The 17,122-nt window shown below is 36.8% G+C and overlaps 1 protein-coding gene across 6 annotated transcripts in view; it reads left to right on the top strand.

Annotated features, from left to right (window-relative positions):
• Positions 1 to 17,122, top strand: part of DGKB (diacylglycerol kinase beta) — a 633,703-nt gene that overhangs the window by 189,537 nt on the left and 427,044 nt on the right. For all 6 annotated transcript variants that reach the window (XM_063099140.1, XM_063099138.1, XM_063099137.1 and 3 more), the window contains one exon: positions 2,011 to 2,085. In XM_063099140.1, the coding sequence (XP_062955210.1) occupies positions 2,011 to 2,085 (75 nt within the window). The remainder of the gene's footprint in view (positions 1 to 2,010; positions 2,086 to 17,122) is intronic.

Genomic DNA, 17,122 nt, shown 5'->3' with positions numbered 1-17,122 from the left:
TATATATATAATGTATAAAAAAGTGAACTTTTCACAAGGAATTAGAAAACATTTTTTCAAAGGAAAATAAATTTCTGTCAAATTAAGATAACATTAATCACGGAAAATGATCTTTAGTTGAATACCTGCCATCTTTTTTTCCTTAAGTTAAAAATACATACATATATAGTGATACACTAAAGTCATAAGGAAATTAATCTTAATAGGGCAGGGAGGATATTTGAGCACTCCTATATGCACACCCACTTGTGTTTTGTTCTGTATACACTGATGGGGACCATTCAAAGTCAAATGAAATGTAAATATGTTTTCAAGAAGATCTATTATGAATGCAAACATAAATGTTCCTGCATGCATAAGAGGCACCTTTCACGGTAGGATTCCATTCAATATTTTCTCTTCAAAATTTTTTGGCTTTTATAAATTTGATATGTTAGATATGTTTCAAAAGGTCACAGAATTCTATATTCACATGAAGTTTCCCATACCAGTCAACATGTGTGAAAGTGTTCACATATCATTCATTCAGACAGCAAGCCCTGGGTGAATCCAAACTCTACTAGATACTAGGAATAAAAGCCATAAGACACAGTCATGCAGGGAGGCAGGCACATAAACAGATATATTATATTGCCACATGGTAAATGTTAAACTAGAAATGTTTAAAATAAAGGTGCTATGGAAATTCAGAAGAGGGAATAACTATCTCTGAAAACTGCCAAGTCTTCAGAGAATTAGTAGCTTTTGTATTGGTTCTTATATATGTAGATATTTGCCAGATGAAGGAAGGAGAAATATCGATTTGTGAAAGGGCATGGTGTCAACCAGGAGGAATTTACCAACATTAATCTTTATGGGCAAGGATGGGAAGGGTGAGACCATACTTTGAAGGTACTTGAATTTGTTATTGTCAGTAACTTGACACTAGCAGGACCTTTCCATCATGGAAACACCATGACTGTACTCAAACAGCAGTATAGGAGAGGGCTGGATTGCCAAGAATTTATGGAGCTGATGAGAGAATTTGAAGGCCTGAACTAAGGCAGTGGGATGAATTAGCCAAGTTTGATAAACATTTCTCAGTGAGAAGGCACAGGATTCCCTACTAATGTGGTTTAGGTGCCAGAGAAAAGAGGTATTTAAAACAACTCTAGATAATACAAGTAGATATTACATAGTATATTTTGAAAGTTTCTGTCACTAAATACCATTTGAATGTGTTTATAAAATATATAGTAATATATTCAAATGTATATAAAAACTAATTTAAAAGACTAAATACATCCCTTCACTTTTAAAATTTTGTCGAAGAATTCTAACCATGTGGGATATGTGTATACTTAACAAACATTTCTGTTGCATTAGTCATACAAAGATTGATTTCTCTCAGGAAAAAAAAAAAAAGAATTACTTAGTACATGCCTGTGGAGACAGTTTAGCAATTTTGTGAGCTAACTGATCAAGATCGTTGTTTATGTGAAATATTTAGGTCAGGTGAGGCCACATTCTTTGCTTACATACACACATGTAAAGTGTAGGACCCCATTTTATATGTGGGATATATAATGTTCATTTCTGTTAAGTTGGTCCAATAACCTAATGTTGAGTTCCATGAAGAGAAGAATCTATTCACAAGGATCTACTGAGAGAAGATATTTAAGGAATTTTATGCTGAAATATTTTTTAAAATATTTATTAGAAATCTAATTAGGTAGCCAAACAATGCTCAAAAGGGGGTTAGATAATATTCTAAATGCATATGCGTATTTAGAATGCAAGTATTATTTCTAACTTATAGGCTATATTTGCCTTTATAATGGCTACTAAGCCCTCTTTAAAGAACCACTAGTTCCTATTGAGCTGTTATACTTCTAATACTATTAATGCAAAATTTATCAAATATCTTTAACTATAGCCATATATATTTATAATATTAAGGGATGTTACTCATTTTAAAATTATTGAGTATCACTAAATTAACTTTTTTTAAACATATTTTCACCTTTATAGAATTTACAGAAAATTCCAGTATCTACTAAATCCTCGTCAGGTTTACAGTCTTGCTGGAAATGGACCGATGCCAGGGTAAGTCCAAGGATAATATCATTACCATTAACTCACTTAATACTAAATAATTAAACAGCCTGACACATCTAGAGATAGTGTTATTTGAAGTTACACTTTTCACTATGACTTGTTTTTTGATGAGCATGTCTTTATCTGTTCAAGCGCTACCACTCCTCAGGGATTACCATTGCTTTGGCTTAGGTATATTTTTCCAAATGGTCTCATATACACATGCAAACTAATGTATTCCTATTTATCTATAATGCATTTGTACACACACACGTATATTTTGGATATTTTTTTACATTAACCTGGAGTACAGATTTTATATTGCTCCGCAGTTTTCTTTTTTTACTTCAAAGCATGTGATGGGCATTGTTCCATTTCAGTGTTTTGTTTATTTCTAAGAGCTGTACTATCTTAGTCCATTTTGTGTTGCTGTAACAGAATATTTGAGACTGGGTACTTTATAAAGAAAAGAGGTTTATTTGGCTCACGATTCTGAAAGACAGGAAAGTCCAAGAAGCATGGCACCAGCATCTGCTTGGTTTCTAGTGAGGACTTTCATGCTGCATCATAACATGGTAGAAGGTCGAAGTGGAAGCAGACGAATACAAAGAAGCAAAACATGAAAGAGGTCCTTGCTTTATAACACCCTGCTTTTCTGAGGACTGACTGATTCCCAAGACAACTAATCCAGTCATGTAGGAGTGAGTGAGTTAGTGGTAAGTTCTCACTCTTACATGACTGGATGTGAGAGTGAGAACTCACCATTAACTCACTCACTCCCTCACTTTGAGAGAAAGGCACCAAGCTACCCATAGGGGCAGAGCCCATGTGACCCAAACAATTCCCATTAGGCCACACCTATTAAAGGTTCTACCTCCCAACACTGCCACGTTGGGTGCCAAGCCTCAACATGAGGTTTGGTGTGGACAAACCATATTCAAATCAGAGCATCCACAATATTCTATAATTTTGTTAGCTATTTCATTCTTGAAGGATATTAAAATAGCTTATTTTTTTGGTTGTTACCAAACATGCTAAATTAATATTGATCAATTTATCTGTGAATTTTTGAAAACATGTTCAAATGTTTTCGTAGAATAAGTTGCTATAGGCAGAATCGCTTGACTGAGAATATTTTCAACTTTAATTGTGTGAGGTTCATCCAAATTGCTATCTAAAAACTTAGTGTTAAACTATAATTTCAGCAACAGTGTATAATAATGCTTATTTACCACAAGCTCCCTTAAACTGGCTATTTTCAGTAATTCTCATTTTTGTTCCATGTGATAGGTGAAAATATATCCTTGTCATTTTTATTTGTACATCTCTGATTAATTACCAACTTGAATATTGTATTAATTATACTTACTTTTCTACAGGCAACAGAAATGTCCTCTGGTTTATTATCCCAAATAAAATTTACTGAGAAATCATGAAATTGTTCATTGAATTAATGTAAAAATAAAGAATGATGTTTCAGAAAAATAGGAGTCAGGACAAATTGAGGAAACAGTATCAGGAATAAAAGAACAAAAGTACTCTGAAAGTTATTGTTGAGAGAAATTGATTTCAATTGTTTTAGGTAGTATTATTTCTCTGCTCAAGGTTCAAATCCCAGGGAAAAGCATATGTATTGGTTTATCTTGAGATATTCATCTCAGCTGACAGTCCTATTAAGAATGTCTAAATGGTTTGTTTCCTTAATGCCCATAAGGATTCTATAACTTGGGTATGAAAAGTGAATTCTTGGTAGGAATAAACAAGAGTTGTCCATCAAAGTCCAACTATTGGGCTAACCAACATTCCATCTTTTCTGAAGTTATAAGTTGAATAAAAGTTATACCACTCAACATATTGCTGCTACTGAAATTCTTGTATAACTGAAAAGACACTTATGTCTTCCTATATGTAGACTACCCAAAGTTACTATATCCAACTTTAAGTTTTGTTTTTCTGAAAATATCTCTGGGATGACTATTCTATTTTCTCATTATCCAATGTTCTCAAAAGAATGTAAGGAAAAAATTACAACTACAAATATCAAATTAATTAAATAGTATTTTAATAATATAAACAATGAAATACATGTAAAGTCTATAGCCCTGATTTTACAACTGGTTGAAAGTTGTAGCTGGAACTTAAAAATATTTCTCCTGCCTATATGTCAGTTGGTTGAACATTTTTACCTAGTAAAGGGAACTAAATGTTTTTACGGGATAAATCTGAGACTTTGGTAGCATTATTTATATAGGGCCACATTCGTTTCCCATTTGCCTTTACTGATAGGCAAGTCGATATATGACATTATTAGTGCTGTCTATCAAGTGTTTCCAGGTCTCCTTCTAGTTACTTGATTTGACTGTACTTCCTTTCACTTTAGATATTGAGTGGCCATACAGCTTTCTCTCAGATTAAACTGTGGGCATGCTTTATTTCCACAGTGACCATCAATATTGTAGATATTGACTCTCTTATTAGCTTGGATCATTGAGTGGAAACAGGGAAAGAGAGCTTCCATGACTCATATATCATGAGTGATAAAAAAGCCTTTTGTAAGGTTATGCCACTAAGATTTTGGGTTGCCTGTTAATCCATGTAACCTAGCCCATAATAACTAAACCAATCATAGCAATAGAGATCCTACAAGTATTCCCTATTCTCACTGCATAGCAGCAAACCAATTTCCCCTTGGTAATTGGAGTCAGTTATACCAGTAAATATCATATCTTCCTTTCTTCCTGTTTGCCAAGGGATATGAAGAGTCTCAGAATGTCCAAGTGACAGTTTTAGCATCTAATTTAATGAAAACTTTGTCTTATATGGTGACACGTACCTCTTTCTCTTTAGTTTTAAAACCTCTAAGTCATATGAGCTCAAAACCAAGAAGATGGGAAGCAAATGTTTGAACGTGGATGTATTAGTCAATTTTCTTCAGAGAAAAAGAATGAGTGTTCAAGAGAGAGAGAGAGAGAGAGAAAGTTTAAGAATAATTTATTATAAAAAAATTGGCTCACAAGATTATGGAGGCTAGCAAGTCCAAAATCTGAAAAGCTGGTTGCTTTTCAAGATTAGCAGGTTGCTGTAGAACCAGGAAAAGCTCAGTTCTGAGACTGTCAGGCTGGAGAATGCTCTCTTACTTAAGGGAGGGTCAGACTTTTGTTTATTCACACCTTTAACTGATTGAATGAGGCCTATCTTCATTATGGTAGGTGATCTGCTTTACTCAGTCTGCCATTGAAATGTTAATCTAATCTAAAAACAACCTCACAGAAACAACCAGAGTAATGTTTGATTAAATATCTGGGCACCCTGTGGCCCAGCCGGGTTAACACACACAAAAAATGACCATTGTAGTGAATATTAAATGCAATTGTAGGTTTCATTACTCAAGCTTTACCTTTGGATCCTAGAGCCATCTATTGTGACATGAGTAAAAACAGCACCATATTGTTTGGTGCACATACTACAGCTGTTGGATAGTACACCACTTATATGCTCCCAGTGACTAGATAACTCAGTCTTCACTCACTACTTCAGTGTTCTATTTGACCAATTGCTTCCCCCTGATAAAACATATGAGATGGTATTTAAGGCATTGGTAAACCAGTCTTTTTCTTTTTTCATCCTTAAAAAATGGAAATAGAGAAATCCTTATGAAGTAATAGGTATAGATTGAGGTCAGGGCTGGGGGTGGGTTGGGGCAGGGTCTGTGTAGCCAGATTCAGAATATCTGAGGTCTGACCAGGTTTTTGAATTTCTTAAAAGCTAGCCAGGTGATTATGTACAAATAGCACTGAGAACCACTAATTTAGTAGATTGATTGCTGTATAATAGGTGTTATAGGCCATAATTTTCCAATTTATAATAATTACTTGAAATTTTTAGAAAACCATTACTCTTTTGCACTGCCATTTTGTAGGTTGTCTCTCTGCTAATGATTCAAATTCCAAAGAAAAAGTATCTCACTGGCTAACTTTAAGTGACTATCTCATTATTTGAGTCAATACAGTTGGTTACCTTGTTTGCTAAATCTACCAAAACTGTAATCAGTAGTATGATTCCCCATAATCAAATAAGGCCAAAACAAAAGATACTCCACACAAATATCTATTTTTATAACACTAAAATTTATATTTCTACATAAACCGTGTGTTCTTTTATTTGCCTATTTTCCTTTTTATTCATTTGTCTTTTTCATATTCATTTTAGGATACCATTATATAAATAATGTCATTATGTATGCTGCAAATGTTTTCTTCTAGTTTGTTCTTTGTGCTTTCAGTTTATATTTTTTTCTTCTTTCTTTTTGTCCATATAAACATAAAATTTTCATCTGCCAATTCTATGCTGAATGATTTCACGATTTTTTATGTTTTAGGAAAAACTTTCCCCAAGCCAGGATTATCGAAATTTTTTTATGCTTTATTTTAGTACTTTTATTACATTTTGTTTTACATTTTTGAACTTTAAGCTTTACAAATTTCATTTTTTTTAGAAAAGCTTTGACAGATATAGATGTCTTAGACATGGAACACATTTTTCCCTCAAATTTAAGTCTGCTTGTCTCAATAAGAGCTGCTCATTAGTCCACTGTTTCACCACTGACTTGATTTACTTCATATATGATAAATGATTTTAGAATATTGCTGCCCTTGACTTAGCTTCAGTATTCCATTTGTTGATTCTTATATACCATATTCTCTAATTATTCTCTTTAAATTTGGTGAAATTTACTCCCCAATGTGTTAAGTTTATGTCCCAAGTTTTTTTAAAAAAAGAATTTGAATGGAATAGTCTTAAATTTCTAGTTTCATCTTTATCAATATAAGGATGTCCCATTTTTCTCTGGTGCCAATGCCCACATTGCGTGACAGTGGCAGACCCCCACTCCTAATAGAAAGCTGCTCCTCTGTTGTTATCCTAAAAGCAAATGCCAAAGGCAATTGCTCTGCATGGGGACTCTGGCCAGGTTATGTATACCCTTCACCTAGTCCTGCTGACTTGCTCACTTGTAACCTCTGCCATCCCTGTTTCTAGCTGTGTTGTCTGATCATGGGTTTTCTGGGAGTGTGTCTTTTTGCAATGGTTTCATTTCAGTGTATTGCTTTATAACTTGCTTTATTCTGTAAGGTCTCTCTATTAATTTAATACTTTATGGGATTTATACATTTTAGTTTTGTCGTCATTTCTGGTTTACTACTTTTCCTATGCTAGAATACATTTACTTCATTTAAATATATAGTTTATCTGCCACCTTGAACCTGCAGTTGTTCATTCTTTTCATTTCTTTTTTTCCATTTTTCCTCTTTACCATACCAAATTATTTTACACTTTTTGTATGCATCTTCTGTCATACCATCTTTATTTTGTCTTTTTCTAACACTTTGTTTATAACAGCAGATGATTTTCTTGATGTGTAAAACTACTCCTAGTGTGAATTTTCTAGTAAATACCAAAACTCTCTGGGTATTTCATATATTTTTTATATTTAATTGTTTTCAAGACTGAAATGTGTGTATGTTTGTTTGTTTTCATTATATGCATATCTCCTTATGTGAATTCTGTCTCTCTGATTCTGACTATTCATTTTCAAGATGTCTGAAATTCAAGTCTGTTGTTTTCTTCCTGATGGTGCATATTGCAATATAATTGAATAAATTATTTAGAGGTAAAAATTAGTTGGGAAAGATAAATATAAAACACAAATTTCTCTCTGGTCTTCATGGAATGTTAAGATTTTTCTTTCCTTTACAATATTAAAATATATATGCACATCTCTAACTATACACCAATTCACATGCTAATGTGACTTATAAAAAGTTAATATCAAATTTTTTGTGTACTTGTGACTGCTTCTTCCTTTCTGCCTCTAAGCTTTATGAAAGTACAGATGGTCTATTCTCAAATATCTCTAAAAAAATTAAAGTAAAAAATAACAACTATTTATTCAATTTTTGAACTGAAATAAAATTCAAGATAACTCTTTTTAAAATATTTTCTAGATTGTTCAGCATAATTAGGTACAACTAATTGCTAGTGAGAAAAGTGCCGTAAAGAAATCATTGGTTTCACCTACCTTAACTAAATGCAAAACGTATATAACTTTTAAAATAAAATTTAACTGTCAACCTACAAATTCACATATTTCAAATATCATACATATTTCTATAGTTAAGCCTTGGAATATATTTTACTGTTAAAATTAAGGTGTAACTTAGAAAACACATAATAGATTCCACAGATTTCATTACTTTCTTAGTTTAAAATATCATTTTACGTAACAAAATTTCTACCATATTTTATTTAAGTAACATCCCTCTTGAATCAGAGCTTATGATCTTTTATAAATGTCTCTTGTTTCAAATCTTGTCAGAGAGAACAAAATCCTCAATAGACTAAGAAAATGTTCATCAAAATTCAATCCAGCTCTACCAGAAATAAAAAAAAAAAAATTCTTTATTAATGTAAAAAGTGAAAATGCTTCTACATTAAAGATCTATATGTTAATAAACATAACAAAATCATAACATGCTGCCACAATTAGCAAAGTCACATAATTGCTTACCTTGCCCAAAAATTCCTTCATTTTGGGCGTTACAAGTCTTTAGTCACTTTTTACAAATATTAACAAATGCATTATGACTTTAAAGATGTTGAAAACTCTAAATGTTTATTACTCAAATCATAGAAAAAGGAAAATTAGTTGGCTGAATAGCAAGTAGAATAGAGATTTATGTGTCACTGTTTAGGAGTTACTGTTTATCCAAATTCTTGGAACACTCTAAAAAAATCAATTCATCCTGAATTGGCCATTAGAAATGACCAACTTACTTGTATGTATCCTTTACCTCGGTTTTATTGCATTCTTGCTGCTATAACAAACAAAATTTCTTAAACTGAGTAATTTGTACACAACAGAAATTATTTCTCACATTTCTGGAGACTGGAAAGTACAAGATCAAGGCACCAGCAGATTTGGTCTCTGGTCAAGGCTCAATCTCTGCTTCCACAACAGTGCCTTCTTGATGAATCCTCCAGATGCCATGAATGTTGTGTCTTTGCATGGCAGAGAATAGAAAAAAAAAAAACTAGGTATTTCCTTTGAGACTTTTTATAAGGTCATTAATCCCATTAATGAGGGTGAACTGTTGGTCATTTCCGGTGGCTGCACAGGACCCCAACAGGCTTTTCCTTTCCCTAGAGGGTTGGGGCCAAAGGGATTGCCCTTTTCTCCCACCCAGGACGTGGGGCGAAAAGAGATTCCAAGAGATGGGTGAGCACGCTGCTGCTCTCCCAGATAGGGAACAAACACATACACATGCAGCAGGGGTTCTGTCAGGCAGTTCCGTTTATTGTAACACAAAAGATTATATTTATATGCTTAGCAGGCGGGGATTTCCAAGCTTAGGCCAATCCTTGAAAAGGTCCCCCCCGTGGGGGATCTTACCCATCATTGACTATCCAACCAAGCTGAGGCCAAACAGGAGATTACACCTTAGTGTTAATTTTTGAAGGGCCAAATTGACCCAAGGGTCTTGTGGGTGTTGTTCATTAGCTACTTTTTCCACCACCTGGGTGAGCATGGTGAGGGACCCTAGGTTGTGCCTTATAAGGGCCGTTAGCCATCCCCACATGCATGGAGGGCCTGCTAAGGTGGATATTAGAGTGGTGAGCCAAGGGGAAGTTCTATACCAGCCTTCAAACCAGCCAGAATTGGCCTCTCTTTCCCTGCTACGTTTCTCTAATCCTTCTCTTAATTTAGCTAAAGAATCTTTAACAACGCCGGAATGGTCTGCATAAACACAACATTCTTCTTTGAGGGCTGCACATAATCCTTCTTGTTGCAGAAACAGTAAGTCCCAGCCCCTTCTGTTCATGTTTGATTAGTCGGAGTGGGTGGAGAAGAGGGTGGATTTGCTTCACCAGTCATGGAGAAGACCCCTAGCAGAAGATAAGCTTGCTTCATTCTGTACTTTCCTGGAAAACATAAGAAAGGTTTTCCTCAGGGTCATTATCACCCTGGGCAGTGGGTGAGAACTTGAGATTTCTGGCTGGCACCCATACAGGATTGGGCTCGTTGAAAGGAAAAATACATCCAAATCCTCTGCCCATAGTTAAGAGCAGGTCGGGGCCTCTCCATTGTCCTTAAAGGGGATCTTTCCATCACACCTGAACGGCAGGACATGGGGATTGGGTTGACCAGTGTTTTTGGAAAGCAGTTATTGGCTCATGTTTTGGAAAATTTAAAATATTTAAGGGAAATAATGCCATTCCTAACTGTTGGTGGGGGCTAATAATTACCCTTTTTTGTTTTAAAAGTTGGTTCTTTAGATTCTGATGGCAACATTTTATTATGGCTTGTCCTTGAGGATTGTAAGGGATGCCAGTGGAGTGGCGTATGTTCCAAGTGGATAAAAAATCTTGGAAGGCTTTGCTAACAAAGCAAGGGCCATTATCTGTTTTAAGTTGACTGGGGAGGCCGAGTGTGGCAAAGCATTGTAGTAAATGACTTTGTGCATGTTTAGCCTTTTCCCCAATGTGGGCTGTAGCCCAACAGGCATGAGAATAAGTGTCAATAGACATGAAAATATATTTTAATTTTCCAAATGCTGGAAAATGAGTGACATCAGTTTGCCATAAAACATTAGATTTGAGCCCCCTAGGGTTTACACCGGGGGGTTGTAAAGGCGGTACCTATAAATACGGGATGCAAGATTTACAGGTACGACCAATTCTTTTTAACTGTGAAACTGGGATTTGTGGGACTCGGGAATGAGGCCCTCTCCAGTTAACATGAGTTAAGGCATGAAAATCAGGTGCACACTGTGTGGTGTAAACATTGGTGTCTGTGGTAGATATTTTGTCTGCCAGGACATTTCCTGAAGAAAGGAACCCGGGCAGCCCTTGGTGCCCCCTTAAATGGTGCACGTAAATAGGTTGGTTTCTTTGTTGTACATAGGACCGGACCTGTATCATTAGTGGTGTGATAGGGTTGTTGTCCAGTCGGATATGAGAATTGAGCAACCCTGGCAATAAATTTACAACATATAAACTATCAGAGAACAAATTCGTGGGGTCTGGAACTTCTTTTAAAGCCATCATAATTGCCAATAATTCTTTATATTGTGCGGACCCATCGCAAGGTTGAAAACTCTTTTTTGGTGTGGGGTTATGTTGAAATGTTTGAGGCTGATAAATTATAATTGCAGCTCCCACTTTTCCCCCGTCTGTGAATATATTATATCCATCGGTTAAAGGATAGCTGGAAAACAAACATGCGGCCTCCCAATTTAACCGGTTGAATGATGATACCCACTTGTGAGCTCCATAATGGCAGTCAATAAGGCCCCAAAACCCTTCTAATGCCAGAGCCAGTCGACCATTGTTTCTGTTAAGCCATGTAAAATCAGACAGGCAATAGGGGACAATTATTTTATCTGGTTCCTTGGCATAACAGTGCATAGCGGTATCTCTCCCTTTTATAATGAAATCAGCTAATTGATCAATAAGGGTGTAAACTCAGGGAGACCGCCCCAAGAGAAATATGGATCCATTGGAGGGGCTGCTCTTCCTGTACCAAAACCGCCATTATTGTGGATTGGCTGGCCAGGAGCCATAACTGTAAAGGAATGGTGACACAATACCTGGCTAATTGGGCCTGGTTTAAGTAATTTTGCACCTTGTTTAATATTTGCTTATGACGCAATTATAATGGAATTTTTCTTGTTATAAACTTCTTTTACATAGTTTAAGGGTGGATACAGTGGGATAAAAGCCTAAGGGTGGCTCGACTCCCTGGTCAACTTCCCTCTTCTGAGCCAGGGCCTGAATACGGTCCCAGGTATCTTATGAGAACAAATCAGCTGAGAGCGCCCAAGGTGCTATAGATAGAACAACCACCCAAGTTGTGGCAACAGTAGCATCTGAAAGCTGTAACCCCTGACTTTTTAACAAATACTTTAGAGCCTTAAGGGCTGGATCGCTGGGTTTCTCTTGAGAATTCCCCATGGCCAAAAACTAAAAAGGAGAAGACAGAGAAAGAAACGAAAGTAAGAGGAAAGATACGACCTTGAGGCCGTTGGTACTCACCCCGATAGCAGATTTCTCTTGAACGTTGTCCTTCTTTCTGAAGCTCTGCACTGTAGGTCAGGGCCTCTTCATTATCCGTCTTTCAGGATCATGAGACATTTTTGGCCGTCCCATGGAAAGGAAAAGGTGAAAGTGGTATGAGGCGCCATCCTCACACTGGGCACCAGCTGTTGGGCTTCTCTGGCGGCCGCATGGGACCCAAACAGGTTTTTCCTTTCCCTAGAGGGTTGGGGCCAAAGGGATTGCCCTTTTCTCCCCCCCAGGGTGCAGGGCAAAAAGAGATTCCAAGAGATGGGTGAGCTGCTCTCCCAGATACGGAACAAACACACACACATGCAGCAGGGGTTCTGTCAGGCAGTTCCATTTATTGTAGCACAAAAGATCATATTTATATGCTTAGCAGGTGGGGATTTCCAAGCTTAGGCCAATCCTTGAAAAGGTCAAATGCCCATGTGCCTTGCCTCTCTATGCTTAACCCTCCCCCTTAACTTCCCTTGGGCTCCACCTCTTATCCGTTTAGGCCATCTGTTGTTTTTGCTTAGAAAAAGGGCACGGTCCCATCCGAACTTCCTCAATGCCTCACCTCTTAGAACAATTTTATTGGGGATTAAGGTTCAACATGAATTTTGGAGGGATGTAAACATTCAAACCATAGTATTTTGACCCTGACCTCCCAAAATGTATGTATTTATCTCATACAAATATATTTATTTTGCTCTAATAGCCCCAAATGTTTTACCTTGTTTGAGCACCAACCGACAAGTCTAAAGTCCAGAATTTCATCTATCATCTGAATTAGATATGGGTGAGACTCAAGGTATAGTTCATCATGAGGTGAGTTGCTCTCCAGCTGTGACCCTGTGAAATCAGTTTTATAGCAGCCAGAATGTTCTAAGACAGAAATTGGTACTGAGAAGTGGGTGCTGCTGTAACAAATACCTAAAAATGTGGAAGCAGCTTTGGAACTGGGCAATGGTAAGAGGCTCAATGTAAAGGTCTCAAAAGAAGAGGAGAGCCATAGAGAGAGCCTTGATCTTTGAGGTTGTCTGTGTGGTTGGGAACAGAATGTTGGTAGGAATATGGTTGGGGAAAAGGCCATTCTGGTGAGTTTCAGACAGAAATAAGGAGCAAGGTATTAGAAACTGAAGGAAAGATGATGCTTGCTACAAAGTGTCAAAGAACTTGGCTGACTTGTTTCTGTGTCCTAGTATTTTATGGGTGGTAGAACTTGAAAGTGATGAAATAAGATATTTGGTGGAAGAAATCTCTAAGCAGTGTTGAGAGTATAACATGGCTTATCTTGACCACTTATAGTAAAATGTGAGAAGAGAGAAATGAATTGAAGGCAAAATTTATAATAATAATAATAATAATAATAATAATAATAATAATAATAATAATAATAATAATAATAAAAAGCAGAACCTAAAGCTTCTCAGCTCGGCCAAATTGTAAAGAATGAGAAAGTGTGTTTGGGATAGAACATCAATGGTGTAGGCAGGCGAACATTTGATAAGGAGATTAATATGGATAGAAGAAAGCCAAATGCTATACATCAAGACAATGGAAAAATGACCCTGAGACATTTTTGAGACTTTTGAGGCTACCATTCCCATCACAAGACCAGAATTCCAGGACTTTGAAGATGGAAGGGTTATGAGGGAGGGGTTCAGGGTGCCTGTGGGACTCCAGGGCTTGCTGCCCAGGGATGCCTCAAGTTTCTTTTCATGAATTCTGATGCTGCACTCCTCAGCTACTCTAACTGTGGCTCAGGTGGACCCAGGTGTGGTTTTGATCTCCCCTCCAGGAGGCAGAGGCCCAAGTTTATCACCCTCACCAGGCAGTTCAATAATTATATCTTACTAATGAGTAAAAATAAGAAATAGGAAAGCCTGTAGTAGATAATTATCTTAGAATCCTTTAAGGATGGATGATCATGTAGTAACCTACTTTTAAAATCCAAATGTCCATATTCAAATAGAATAATAATGCAGTTACTGTGTAAAAAGTAAAATTTTACCTTAATAACAATAACAATGTAAATTGATTCAACATATATTTATTCAATGGCTACCAGATGTCTGGAACAATCTTAGCACTGCTAGTGTAGTGAAGGAAGATGCATATTAAATTAATAAACAAAACAAAACAACAACAACAACAAATATATATATTATACCAGCAGGGAATGTGGCAAAGGAGTGTACATTGATGGTAAGGGTTCTGTAGTTGTTCTTTGAAATAGGATGTGAAGGGAAGAATTCACTGAGTAGGAGATAAGGGAGTAAGCCATGTGTTCCTCTGATAGAAGAGATTTTAAGGCAGAGAGAAGAGCGAGATTAAAGGATCATGATGGGAGAATATTGTACTTGTTTGGGAAACATTAGCAAGAATGCCAGGTTGGCTGGAACAGAATGAAAGGTGGTAGCATGTTAGAAAAGTACTTAGGGATCAGATCACATGGATCTTACAATTATTGAGTCATAATAATTAGGTTTACCCAGGACTGGTGTCCCAGCATTCAGCCTAATTTAGCCTTTTCCCAGGATTGATGTATTTTTAATTTAAGTGTTATTATTAATGGGTACATTGCAATAAACTGTGGTAATGATGGGTTTGGCAGCACTCCAGTTTGTACAACTAGCTTATACTATGTTATCCCCTAGTAATATATCAGACACATGTCCAGTGGATAGAATTTTCAGTTTAGTATATAATCATTTCATCTAAAACATCACCAGAGAATAACTTGTTCAATTATTTTCACATACAAGAAAAAGTAACAACTTTTGAAGAACTGGTATACCTGTTATACCAACCTGTGTCTCATATCTCCCTGTAAGATGCAAAGGGGCACAAATATAGCAATCAATAATGTCAGTGGAGATTGTGAGAAATAGTAGGTTAGATGTACATGAAAAATAATAAGTAAGAAAGAGAGGATGAACAGTTTTGCCAAGAACATATAGTGAATAGTTTGAATACTCTTTCTCATGTTTTTTTTATTATAGTTTATATCTATAAATATTTGTTTTTTAATACTTTTCTTATTTTGCAATAGAACTTTTCAGCAAAAATTATCTTAAATATAACAATGTCTTTAAATAAAAAATAATTCTGAATTTCAGAACAGAAAATAGTTCAGAATTTCTGTTTTTTAAAGAGTTGGTGATAAACACATAAATTTTGTGAAATATTTAACATTTACCATCTGTGATAAGAGCTCTAGTGATATCACTCACCACATGGAATTCAGTAAACACAAATAAGCTGAAGAGGTATCAACATCTGCTTCAAAATTATTAATTAATTCTCTGCCTGAAGGAAATAATTTAATATTCACAAAGACCCTTTGCATATCCCTCTTTGAAATATGACTTTTCATTTAGATCAAATAACTGTTCTAAATTAATGTCCATTTTTAATTCCAAATTTTCTTATGTTTCTTATTAATGAAGTGATAGATATTAATATTTTGACTGTATTAGTAGAACTATTCAAAAGGATCAAGTAATGCCATTTATGTATCAGAGTGATCAGAATGCTTTAAATAGAAAATTAGTTCATTGAATTAATGTTTTGAATTCATTCAATTCATGAACTCTAAAAGTGTTCACAAGTTCATCTTGATGAAGATGAAACATTAGACATTAGTGATAATGCTATCACAAACTCAGTTAAAAAGTTCAGCACAAATGATACAATTGCTGGCTTCTGTGATGATAAATCTGAATGCCGATTTTTGTGGAACACATCATTGTCGGGCCTTAAAAACTAACACCACCTTAAGTGATATTACAAGCAGTGCCATTATGGGCCCAGAAGGAACGTGGCAGCCTAAGATGGTGCCAGGAGGAAGTAGGGTGGGAGTGTCTGCGGGAACCTTGCCTTAGCCCTTACTGGACAAATACGTGCTTCCGCACTCGTAAACACTGCGTGATTGCAATAGCTAGGCATTGAGACAGGATGCATGCTCTCATAACTTTTAAGCTGATTGGAGGATGTAAAAACCTCCCTTCCTCATTTGCCTTTAAAAGCAAGTGCTTGTGTGATAATAAACGGAACTGCTCGACAGAACCCCCGCCGCATCTGAGTGTCCTTTAACAGGCTGGTTGGGGCTGGCTGCTGTGCTCACCTCTCTTCATGGTTCTCTTCCCCCGTCTCCTCCCAATGGGGACCAGAGGGAAAGAGGAATCTGGGCAATTCACTTGCCCACCAGAAGGAACACCAAGGGAGAGACTGTTAACAAGGCTAGGGCTGTTCAGGTCGGCTGGCAGCGGACCTGATAGAGTGGTACCCCATGTGAGGCATTTTTTAAAACTCGTGGGTGAAAGGCGAGCGAGTGAGGGCCCCGGCTGCTCGGTCCTGAAAGAAGGTTGACGAAGGGTGATCAACCAGCGGAGTGGCCCCCACAACTGCGGTAGTCGCCGTGAAGTAATCCACCTGTGTGTCAGGGTGAGTACCATAACAGGGGGAAGTCCCTGCACTTCTCTGCCCTGTTGCTCCCTTTGTCCTTTCCTCATGGGGCAACATGGGAGGTGTGTGTGGAAAGAATGACGAGACAACCTGCAAGGCTCTAAAGTACATGTTTAAAAGCAGAGGCCTAGAAATATCTGACTACAGAATCAACGCAGACTAGACCTGTTGTTCTTACAGCAAGGAGGATTATGCACTGCCCTCAAAGAAGAGTGCTGCTTCTATGCCGACCACTCTGGAGTGGTCAAAGATTCCCTAGCTAAGCTTAGAGAAGGGCTAGAAAAGCGCAAAAAAAGAGTGAGAAGCCAATAGTAATTGGTTCCAAAGCTGGCTTTCAAGTTCCCCATGGCTCACCACCCTGCTGTCCTCCCTGGTGGGCCCCCTAGCCATTTTTCTTGTCTTAATCATCTTGGGGCCTTATTCCATTCGCCAGGTTGTGTCCCTTGTAAGGCACAACAGCACTTCTCTCGTAATGCTCACT

The sequence above is a fragment of the Cynocephalus volans genome, chromosome 6 (genome assembly GCF_027409185.1).
Source record: "Cynocephalus volans isolate mCynVol1 chromosome 6, mCynVol1.pri, whole genome shotgun sequence".
Taxonomy (NCBI): domain Eukaryota; kingdom Metazoa; phylum Chordata; class Mammalia; order Dermoptera; family Cynocephalidae; genus Cynocephalus; species Cynocephalus volans.
This window is presented reverse-complemented; position numbering and strand designations above follow the sequence as displayed.